This window comes from Octopus sinensis, linkage group LG10, assembly GCF_006345805.1.
Source record: "Octopus sinensis linkage group LG10, ASM634580v1, whole genome shotgun sequence".
NCBI lineage: Eukaryota > Metazoa > Mollusca > Cephalopoda > Octopoda > Octopodidae > Octopus > Octopus sinensis.
The window spans coordinates 22,766,356-22,778,855 of NC_043006.1; the positions used below are offsets into that span (position 1 = coordinate 22,766,356).

The 12,500-nt window shown below is 39.8% G+C and overlaps 1 protein-coding gene across 1 annotated transcript in view; it reads left to right on the plus strand.

Annotated features, from left to right (window-relative positions):
* LOC115216765 (beta carbonic anhydrase 1-like) overlaps positions 1-11,733 on the plus strand; it is a 28,041-nt gene extending 16,308 nt beyond the window's left edge. Inside the window, exons 2-4 of the mRNA XM_029786334.2 lie at positions 1,051-1,275; positions 7,275-7,499; positions 11,213-11,733. Of these exons, the coding sequence (XP_029642194.1) occupies positions 1,051-1,275; positions 7,275-7,499; positions 11,213-11,419 (657 nt within the window). The 3' untranslated portion in view covers positions 11,420-11,733. The remainder of the gene's footprint in view (positions 1-1,050; positions 1,276-7,274; positions 7,500-11,212) is intronic.
* Positions 11,734-12,500: the final 767 nt, after the last annotated feature.

The window sequence follows — 12,500 nt, forward strand, 5'->3', positions numbered from 1 at the left end:
CCACTCACAAGGCATTGGTTGGCCCGGGGCTATAGCAGAAGACACTTGCCCAAGATGCCACGCAGTGGGACTAAACCCGAAACCATGTGGTTGGTTAGCAAGCTACTTACCACACAGCCACTCCTGCGCCTATATATATTAGCTGTTGGATAATTGGCTGCTATTTCTAGCAAGGTGAGCAAGTACCATTATTGCTTTCCTTTACAATTAGAAAACTTTTAATTACAAACCTTGTGACAATGACTCTTTCATTCTTTGGTATTTTTCAAGAGTTTACACAGTTTCCACCTATCAAACTTGCTCACAAGGCATTAGTTGGCCTGGGGCTATAGGAGAAGACATTTGCCCTAGTACTGCAAAGTAAAAACCGAACCGTAAACCATGTGGTTGCAAAACTAGTTTCATAACCATACAGCCTGTGTTTTTTTTTTTTTTTATGTAAAGGAGTTGGTGTTAGGAAGGACTTCCACCCATAGAAACCATGCCAAACCAAACTAGAGCCTGGAGCAGCTCTCCTGCTTGCCAGCTCTGGTCAATATTTCCAGCCCATGCCAGCATGGTAAATAGATGTTTGATGCTAATGATGATGCTCTCTTTACTCTTTTACTCTTTTACTTGTTTCAGTCATTTGACTGTGGCCATGCTGGAGCATCGCCTTTTGTCGAGCAAATTGACCCCGGGACTTATTCTTTTTCTAAGCCCAGTACTTATTCTATCGGTCTCTTTTGCTGAATCGCTAGGTGACAGGGATGTAAACACACCAGCATCGGTTGTCAAACAATGCTAGGGGGACAAACACAGACACACAAACATATACACACACATACATATATATATATATATATATATATACATATATACGACGGGCTTCTTTCAGTTTCCGTCTACCAAATCCACTCACAAGGCATTGGTTGGCCCGAGGCTATAGCAGAAGACACTTGCCCAAGATGCCACGCAGTGGGACTGAACCTGAAACCATGTGGTTGGTAAGCAAGCTACTTACCACATGCTACTTCTTTATTCTTCATTTTTTTTTGTTTTTTCTTTCAGCCCAATTTCCTGTTTATTTCCTGCATTGATAACCGTGTTCTGCCATCACACTTCACCAAAATAGATTGTGGTGATGCTTATATTGTTCGAAATGCAGGTAATCTGTTTCCTCCAAGAGATGCTATTACATTCAATTCTGTGACAGCTGAAGCTGGTGCAATCGAAGTTGCCTGTGTCCTCAACAACGTACGACACATATTTGTGTGTGGACATTCCGACTGCAAGGTAAGTCCACTTCACTCACAGATCAATTTCTTTCTTTCAATAGAGCCAAGCTTGTATGAATGACAGGGTGATTTGTGGGGATGGTCTGCAAAGTGGAAGAGGGATCGCTGAGAAAGAGCAGTTCTTTGATGAAATGGTGATTGAGTGGGACTTACATAGGGTAGATGAATTGGTTTTGGGCAGAGGTGATTTTAATGGACATGTTGGGAAATGGATCCTTTGAGGGTGTGCAAGGGGGAAATGGAATTGCTCTTGTTTCTTTTTCTTTTGGTTTCTACACCTTTCTCCTCTCAATCGTTCCCTTTCTTACACACTTTTTAACTTTCCTCTTATCCAAGTCAGCAACCACCACCCTGTGCTGCAACTCCCCTGGTATTGTCTTCACATCTCTCAAATACTTTCTGTCTTTCCTGCCAACCAACAATTTCCTGCACTGAAAGTCACCTTCCTTTTTTCTGTTTTCCTAAACCATGTATTCATCACACACAACTCTTTCTCATCACAAAACTCTAACAGCATCCTTCCTTCCAAATTTCTCAAACTTTATTATAGAACACAAACATGCTTGACACTGCATATAGTAGAACAAAGCTTCTCCATGTTAAATAGAAAATAGGCAATTTTCCATTCATTTGAGGCTGGTTCCACTTTCTGTGGATCCAAGCTTCTTTGAATGCTAGCTACAACAAATTTTGTTATGGAACACAAATATTCTTGACTCTGCATGCTATTGAACAAAGTTTCTCTGTCTTCTAGGAATCAAATGAATTTGGTTGATGAAAACTGAAAGAAGCTTATATATATATATATGCGTTAGGAAGGGCATCCAGCCGTAGAAACACTGCCAGATCAGACTGGGCCTGATGCAGCCTTCTGGCTTCCCAGACCCCAGTTGAACCGTCCAACCCATGCTAGCATGGAAAGCGGATGCTAAGTGATGATGATGATGATGATATATATATTATCCATCATTTTAAATCTGGGTTTCGTCCCTGTTAACAGGGGGTGGCTGGATCTACCTCAATGCCATAGCAACCGCCCTCACACCATCTCACCATCTTGCCCAGTTTTGGGCATCCTCCCTTCTCAAGCCAACACTCCCAATCTCCTCCTCCACCTGTCCCCTCGGTCTACTTCACTTTCACTGTCCATTTACCTCAAACTCTAGCACCCTCTTCAGAACATGTTCCTCATCCCTCCTCAACACTTGCCCATACCACTGCACTCCATTCACCCTTGCCAGCCGTTCCACTGATTCCTCCAACCCCAGCATCCCCATCAAGTCTTCAATCCTCCTCTTGTCAAACAGTCTCATTCCACACATTTCTCTCGCCGTTGCTCTCTCAGTCCTTCTCAAAATTGCCATCTCTCTCTCCCTCAAACACCATGTCTCACTCCCATAGAGCAATGCAGCTCTCACACAACTCCTATAGACCTTTCCTTTTGTCTTCAATGAGAAGCTTTTCCCATATAACAACACTTTACATTTCCTGAACTTCACCCAGCCAAGTCTCGCTCTTTCTGTCACAGCTGCTTCACATCCACCACTCACATCCACCCTGTCTCCCAAATAACAAAACACTCACCATCTCCACTTCGTCACATAGTGCTTCCACTGACTTTGCCAGCCCTCCAACTCCTTTCTCACATCTTCCACAAACAAACTCTCTCATCAGTCTTGAGGTCACTTTCTTCATTTTCGTACATCTACCATGAATCCATTTCTCACATCTCACACAAACTGTATTTGCCATTACCCTCCTCCCACATACACCACATGGATCCACCTTACTCCCTAACACTTCTCCTTCTTGTCTTCCTGAGGTTTACCTTCAAACCCTTGCTTTCAAATGCCTCCTTCCATTTCCAAAGCTTCTCCCTCAATCCCTCCATCATCTCACTCATCAGAACAAGGTCATCCGCATACAGTATCCCTATTATCAATCCCTCTCTTGCACTCTTTCTTACCACATCAACCATTATTGCAAACAACAATGGTGACAACACGGATCCCTGATGCACACCGACTTTCACTGCAAACTCCTCCGACAGCTCTGATCCAATCCTCACTCTTGTCTTTACCCCTTCGTACAAACTCATCGCTGCTCTCACTATTACCTCTAGTACACCTCTCTTCATCAATGTCCACTCAATCACCTTTCCTTACAACCCGATCAAATGCCTTCTCCAGATCAATGAAGCACATGTACAACTCTTTCCCCTTACTGCGGTACTCCTCCTGCAATCTCCTTACCATAAACACTGCATCTATTATCCCCCTTTCTGGCATAAAACCAGATTGCATCTCATCCACATCCACCCCTTTCCGAATTCTCCTCTCCAACACCCTTTCCACTATCTTCATTGCATGATCCAATAACTTCACTCCTCTATACGCCCCACAACTCATCGCATCCCCCTTTCCCTTGAAGATCTGTACCACCACACTTAGTGCCCAATCATCTGGCATTCCTCTTCCATCCATCATGCCCTGGCAGAGCTTCAACATCACCACAATCCCTATCTCTCCACTTGCAATTATCATTTCCACACTTACTTCTGACTGACCAGCTGCCTTTCTTGTTTTCATTTCCTTCATTGCCTTCACTACTTCTTCCCGACTAACCCTCTCCACTGGCCCCTTCACTACAGCAACTTCCACCCTCTGATCCCATTCATTCTCCTCATTCTTAATTCCCTCCATATTCTCCTTCCAAACTCCTCCCCTGTCTTTATCACTAAAATTCAACCTTTCATCACCCCCACCCCCATGCATCTTCCTCCGTCAACATCTCTTCCATCATTTTTCATTGATTTAACAAACCTAAATACTCTTTCTGGGTTCTCATCAAGCTCACTCAACCTCCCTTCAGCTTTCTTCCTCATAGATCTCACAACCACCCTCCTTGCATGATTTTTCATGTTATTATACTCGGCTTTCATTTGCTCAGTCCTATTTTTATGTAAAGCTTTGTGCACCTTCTTCCTCACTATTGCATCCCTCACTTCCTTGTTTCACCACCACGTATCTTCTCAATCTCTCCTACCCTTCATCCACCAACATACTTTGTCACATGCCTTTAGTACCCCTTCTTTAAAAAAACTTCCACAAATCTGGTACATCAATGCTTACCAACTCCCCAACTCTCTCCTAAAACCTTGCTCTTGTTTCTTTTTCTTTTGGTTTCTACACCTTTCTCCTCTCAATCGTTCCCTTTCTTACACACTTTTTAACTTTCCTCTATATCCAAGTCAGCAACCACCACCCTGTGCTGCAACTCCCCTGGTATGTCTTCACATCTCTCAAATACTTTCTGTCTTCCTGCCAACCAACAATTTCCTGCACTGAAAGTCACCTTCCTTTTTCTGTTTTCCTAAACCATGTATTCATCACACACAACTCTTTCTCATCACAAAACTCTAACAGCATCCTTCCTTCCAAATTTCTCTCCCCAATTCCATTTCCCCCTTGCACACCCTCAAAGGATCCATTTCCCAACATGTCCATTAAAATCACCTCTGCCCAAAACCAATTCATCTACCCTATGTAAGTCCCACTCAATCACCATTTCATCAAAGAACTGCTCTTTCTCAGCGATCCCTCTTCCACTTTGCAGACCATCCCCACAAATCACCCTGTCACACTTTCTCCTGACCTCCACAACCTTCTCACAGATTTCTTCCCTCATCAAAACTCCCCCACCTCCAGTCCCCTTGCCATTTCTCAACCACTACAACTTGTACCTTCTTCCCTTGATCCCCACAAATCTTGCACCCTCCCCCCCCCCCACCTAACCTCCTGCACACAGCACACATCCACCCTTCTCTTCCTCAATTCCCCTTCCACACAGACTGCCCACATTCCAACTTCCCAACCTCACCCCAAGCTTCTCCTCAGGCCGTTGGCCATCATAAGGGAAGTCATGCTTGCACAACCAAGGATGAGGGTTTGCACCTTCCTTTTTCAGGTAGGCAGGTGCAGCCCACCCCAACCTTTGGGCTAGCTGGTGCCCAATCTCCTTTGCTATTATCATGAGGCTTTTCAGAGCTGGATTTTCTACGGGGGTAAGAGGTTGGGGGTAAGCATGCTCTTGTTTACCCACAACCTCAGTTTCTAGACATGAGTGGTCCCGAGACCAAGGCTTCAGCCACAGTTTTTAAGAAATGTCGTGGAATATATGTATCTCTCTCTCTCTCTCTATATATATATATATATATATATATCTCACCGTGACCGACCAGGCTATCAGATGTTGTTACACATCGCTGGTCACAATACACTTCGCATTGTTTTAGCCTTCAAATGACACCACCCCACTGGCTAAGCGAGCAGGCCAACAGAAGAAAGAGTGGGAGAAAGTTGTGGCGAAAGAGTACAGCAGGGATCGCCACCACCCCTGCCGGGCCTGTGGAGCTTTAGGTGTTTTCGCTCAATAAACACTCACAACGCCCGGTCTGGGAATTGAAACCGCGATCCTACGACCGTGAGTTCACTGCCCTAACCAATGGGCCTGTATATATATATATACAGGAGGGAGTATGGAAAAGTTCCTGGCTTTGGGTAAAAGAAAGTACAGGAGGATCAGTTAATTATGATTTTATTCAACATATTCCCCTCTCAGATCAACTTACTTATTGCAGTTTTACTAAGCCCTGTAAAAGAACTTGGAAATTTGGGCCTCTAACCAGGCCTTTTGTGATACCCTTAAAGCCAGGAACTTTGCAGCACTCCGTTGTATGTATATGTATGTGTGTACACACACATACACATAATTACACACACACACACACACACACATAAAGTGGCAAGGGCTCGAAATGATCCAGTCTACAGCCGGCCTGTGAAATTAACATGCAAGTGGCTGAGCACTCCCTGGACACATGTACCCTTAATGTAGTTCTCAGGGAGATTACAGGCCCTTGTAAAATACAGGTACTACTCATTTTTGCCAGCTGAGTGAACTGGAGCAAGGTGAAATAAAGTGTCTTGCTCAAGAACACAACACAGCCCAGTCTGTGAATTGAAGTAATGTGAAATAAAGTGTCTTGCTCAAGGGCACAATTGCACCACTGGGAATTGAACTCACGACCTCATGATAGTGATCAAATATCCTGACCATTAAACCACATGCCTTATAGATTTATGTAAGAAAAGTAGAAGTGAGTGAGTGTTGACAGTAGGTGAGATGGTGATGAGAGAGAGTGTGAAATGGTACTTACATTAGTGCACACACTCACACAGAAGGTATTGGAATTAAAGGACAAGGTTACTGATCAGAAAATACCAATTGTATTTTTTGGTAGGTATTTAACCCTTTCGTTACTGTATTTATTTTGATATGCTCTGTGTTTCTTTCAATTATTTTAAATATGACAAAGAATTTAGTAAAATAACTTAGTTATCATTAAGCTAGTGTTAGGAATATAAATTGCGACTAAGGTTTGGTGGTATATTTTGATGCAAAACTTATGAAAACAAGACATTTATACTACAGAGCCAGAGCCGGTTTTGGCCGGGTTGGTAACAAAAGGGTTAACATCATGAAGGGTATCCAGCCATAGAAATCATGCCAAATCAGATTGGAGCCTATTGCAGCTTGCCACCTCTGGTCAAACTGTCAACCCATGCCAATATGGAAAACGGATGTTGAATGATGTTTCCATGCTGGCATGGGTTTGAAGCCTTGACAGGAACTGGCAAGGCCAGGGGCTGCACCAGGTTCCATGGTCTGTTTTGACTTGGTTTCTACAACTGGGTGCCCTTCTTAATGCCACCTACTTTACAGAGAGTACTGGGTACTTTTTATGTGGCTCCAACACCAGTGCTTTTTATGTGACATGAGCATCAGTGCTTTTTTTTTTACATGGCACCAGCACCAACACCAGTCCTAAGGCCAATTTGACTAAACCCTCCCCCCAAAATCTCATGTTTTTGTGCCTCTATTAAAAAACATTATTTTTCTAAAAATTTTACGAACAGTTCTTCTTATTTTTTTCAGGCCATGAGTCTTCTGTTCAGTTTAAAAAATCAGTGCCATACACATTCAGGGACTCCTCTTCAAATGTGGTTAAAGAAATATGGTGTTGCAAGTGTTAGAAAATTTGACCAACTGGACAGTAAATTTGTTGGACCTCTTACTTTCCAAGGCCGATTTAGCCAACTCAATTTCCAAGTAAATATCGATCCAGAAAACAAGTTTCCTGTTGAAGATAAATTATCTCAGGTTTGACAACAATAATTTATATTATTTTACGTTTTTTTTTTTTGTGTCTGATATTTCTAGCAATATAGCTGGTGGAGTGGCTGTTTACTTCCCCTTCACATGGGTCCAGGTTCAGTCTTATGCATGGTACCATGAGCAAGATTCTTCTACCACAGCCCTGGGCCAACCAAAGCCTTGTGAGTGAATTTAGTTGACAGAATTTGAAAAGCCCATCATATGTGTGTGTGTGTGTGTGTGTGTTATTGTCTCCTTGCCATGACATCATGTGATAGTTGTAAATGAGTGTCATCATCACACAAGCAGAGTCTTTTGTTTCTAATTGTCCTTGAAAAGCCTATCTGGTCATGGGGAAATACTACCTTACTTGGAAACAGGTGAGAGTTAGTGACAGAAAGGGCATCTGGCTTTAGAATATCTGCTTCAACAAATTCCATCCAACCCATGCAAGCATGGAAAAGTGGACTTTGAAAATGCTGCTGCTGATGATGATGAATTGGAGGAGGAGGAGGATACATATGTGTGTGTGCATATATGTATGTAGCAGCCATAATATAAGGGTCAGTAGGAATAAGTGTATTGAAACATATATTATAGAAGATTAACCAAACGTTAAGACTAGATATTTTACACATGTTTAGATATATCTGATAGCTATCTTTCATGAAAATTTCAAGTGAATGGAATAAATATTTTGTAAGTTATGAGGAAATAAACAAATAATCTTCCAAACTGTAACAGCCAAAAGTTAAGGGTCACTTAGAAAAACAATGATAAATAGAACAAAAACCAAAAATAAACTCTTACTATTAATATTTTGTGAACATCCCTGTACTATCAATGACCTCCTGACATCTGTTACCTTAGGACTGAATTAATTTCTTGCAAAATGATAGAGTAATATTGTTCCATTTATTTTTCAATAATTCCCAGAGTTCATTTTGGTTTTTTGGATTTCTTCTTTGCGCCCCATCTCCAAAGATCCGATTAATCTTCCAAATGTTTTCTATAGGGTTGAGATTGGGTCTTTGAGGTGGCCAGTCCATGAGATCAACCCCTTCATCACTAAAAAAATCTTTGACTCTCTTCGCAGTGTGACAGGGAGTATTGTCCTGCACAAAGGTAGGAGGTTGAACTGACAAGGATCGGAGATGTGGAAGGGTATGATATCTAAGAATCTGCTTGTAGATTTCAGCATTGACAGTTCCTTGTAGGTGAATAAGTGGACCAGGACCAGCAGCAGAGATCACTCCCCATACCATTACACTGCCTCTGCCATATTTCAGTGTCTTCTTCACACATGCACAAGATAACCTTTCACCACTTCTTCATCATACATACATCCCGCCATCGAAACCAATCACATTAAACTTCGATTCATTGCTAAAATGAATCTGTGACCACTGTTCTTCTGTCCAAACGACATTTTCATGAATGAAATGAAGACAGGCTCTTTGATTCTTCTTGGAGATCAGAAGTTTCTTTGCTGGTGCCCGAGCAAGCAACCCAGAACCTCATAACCTCGGAGAAACTGTTTTGCATGATATGTTGACATCGGAAATGGAGCTAAACTTGCAAGATATCTCAGCAGCACTCTTAAACCTATCCTTTCCTTCAGTGACATTCTAACAATAATACGATCCTGTCTTGGTGAAGTTTTACTAGGTCTACTGGTTTTGGGTTTAGCATCTGTCGATGCTGATGACTTAAAACGAGCTACAATTCATTGCACAACACTTCTAGACCTTTCTACAGTAGTTGCTATCACAGAATTTGACTTGCCCTCTTGGTGAAGACACACAATCCTTTTTATTTTCATCACAGGACATCAGTCATCTCTCACAAGTCACCATGTTGACAGTTCAATATTCCAATATTGTAAGATCATAAGAAGTAGCTGTTAGCCCATTAACAGTCTTCTAAACAACAAATACCTTGGTTAATACTCTTACTTGTTTCAGTCACTTGACTGCGGCCATGCTGGAGCACCGCCTTTAGTCAAGCAAGTCGACCCCAGAGCTTATTCTTTGTAAGCCTACTACTTATTCTATCAGTCTCTTTTGCCGAACTGCTAATTTATGGGGATGCAAACACTCCAGCATCAGTTGTCAAGCTATGTTGGGAGAACAAACACAGACACAGAAACACACACACACACACTCATATATATATATACATATACATATATACAACAGGCTTCTTTCAGATTCCGTCTACCAAATCCACTTACAAAGCTTTGGTTGGCCCAAGGCTCTAGTAGAAGACACTTGCCCAAGGTGCCACGCAGTGGGACTGAACCCGGAACCATGTGGTTGGTAAGCCAGCTACTTACCACACAGCCACTCCTAATAGTTCATTTTTCTAAGTGACCCTTAACTTTTGGCTGCTGCAATTTGGAAGATTGTTTATTTTGTCATAATTTACGAAATATTTATTCCATTCACTTGAAATTTTCAAGAAAGATAGATATTAGATATCTCCAAATATGTGTAAAGTATCTAGTCTCAACAGGATGTTAATTTTCTATAATAACTATTTCAATACATTTGTTCTTACTGACCCTTATATTATGGCCACTACTGTATGTTTGTACGTGTTTTTTTTTTTGTTCATGTTTATGTTGTTTAAGTCCTGTAACTTAACAGTGCAGCAAATAAAGATTTAAAACTGAGTTACAGGGACGTAAAGACACCAGCATCGGTTGCTAAGCTATGTTGGGACAAACACAGACACACAAACATACACACACATATATATGTATATACGACGGGCTTCTTTCAGTTTCCGTCGACCAAATCCACTCACAAGGCTTTGGTAGACAGAAATTGAAAGAAGCCCGTAATATATATGTATATATATATATATATATATATATATATATATATATATATATATATATATATATATATATATATGTATGTATGTGTGTGTGTCTGTGTTTGTCCTCCCCAACATCGTTTGACAACCGATGCTGGTGTGTTTATGTCCCTGTAACTTAGCGGTTCGGCAAAAGAGCCCGAAAGAATAAGTAGTAGGCTTACAAAGAATAAGTTCTAGGGTCGATTTGCTCGACTAAAGGCGGTGCTCCAGCATGGCCGCAGTCAAATGACTGAAACAAGTAAAAGATATATATATATATATACATATATATTTATACATATATATATATATTTATATATGTATGTATATATACATATATATTTATGTATGTATATACATACATATATATTTATGTATGTATATATACATATATATTTATATAAGTATTTATATATATATGTATTTATATATATATGTATGTATATATATATATATACGCATATATATTTAAGTATGTATATATATAGATATATATTTATATATGTATTTATATATATATATTTATATATATATATATTTATATATGTATGTATATATATGTATATATATATATGTGTGTGTGTGTGTGTCTGTGTGTATGTATGTGTATGTTTTCGTATTTGCATTTGATAACTGGTATTAGTTTGTTTACATCCCCATAACATATCACTTAAGCAAAAGAGATGAATAGAATAAGTACCAGAAGTACCAGACTTAAAGTAAGTATTGGGGTTGATTTGTTGGGACTAAAACCTTTCAAGGCAGTGCTCCACTGACTGAAACCAGTGAAAGACAAAGAAAACTTTGAAAAATTCAAAAAACTAATCAAGCCATTCTTTCTCTGTACATTTTCACAGGTAAACTGCCTTCAACAACTGCAAAATATTGCCACTTTTCCAATTCTACATGAGAAGCTGTCCAAGAACCAAATTCGTCTGCATGCCATTTGGATTGACGTTCGCACGGGTAACGTTTTCATCTTCAGCCGAGATGAAAAACAATTTGTTGAGATTACAGAACGGAACTATTTACAGCTTGTACGTGAGTGTTTCCCTGTTGATTAGAAACTCAACATCTTGACTGAAACCAATTGCTCAAGCAACTAAACAGACATTCTTGTATTACTGCCCCAAAATGATGGAAGTTGTTCTTTATCTGATATCTATCCCATCATTCTATATCATCATTTTTTTTCCAAATGCTTGATTTTTTTTTTGTTTATCATATTTATGGAACTTAAAGCAATTACAGTATATAGAGAATACCAAACGAGTTCCCTACGGATATTGTATTTATTACAACGAGTGGCTTGTAAACGTAATAAATACGGTATCCATAGGGAATGAGTTTGGTATTTTATTTATTACACACGAATAAATGACCATATTTTATTAACCCAATAACTAAATTCTTCACGTTTAGTTGTAACTTATGAATGACAAAAGTAGTGCCGTCACCGTGACCTCAGGTCATCACCATGGATTGACCAATCAGAAGCAGCGCTGTCACCGTGACCTCGGGTCATCACCATGGATTGACCAATCAGAAGCAGCGCTCGCAGTATCTGACATATGTTAGATACCAAAAATATCTCAAAGTGTTCTCACTCACATGTGTGTAATAATTCACCATAGATACTAGAAAATATTAAAATGTGTTCCAAGATTTAACATTTCTAGAAAATGGTAAGGCAGAGAGAGTGGGGGGGGGAGAAGATATGAAATATTTCATACAGTTACCATGTTTTCTTTGAAATGCCCTGCACTTTGTTTCATTTAAATTTGAATGTAATGAAGTATCTTGTAAAAAAAAACTTAGCCATTATTAAGCTGATGAAATTTTGATGAAAGATTTTGATATTTTAAAACAAGGAGATTGTATCATAGGACTAGATGTGTTCTTAAGCATATTGGTATCAAAAGGGTTGAATTTTTGTTTCACTGTTATTAGTAAGACCTATTTTCTGTAAGAAGGAAAATTCTTGCCATATTTTCTAAAGAGGGGGAAAAAAATATAATGCTACAATTAATGATAACAATAATGATAATGTAAATAAATTTTTTTTTTCAATTTCAACATTTCTTTTACTATATTTCTGTTGAATCAATCTGGTTTTATTTCAGTTTATTTCGAAAATAAAGAATT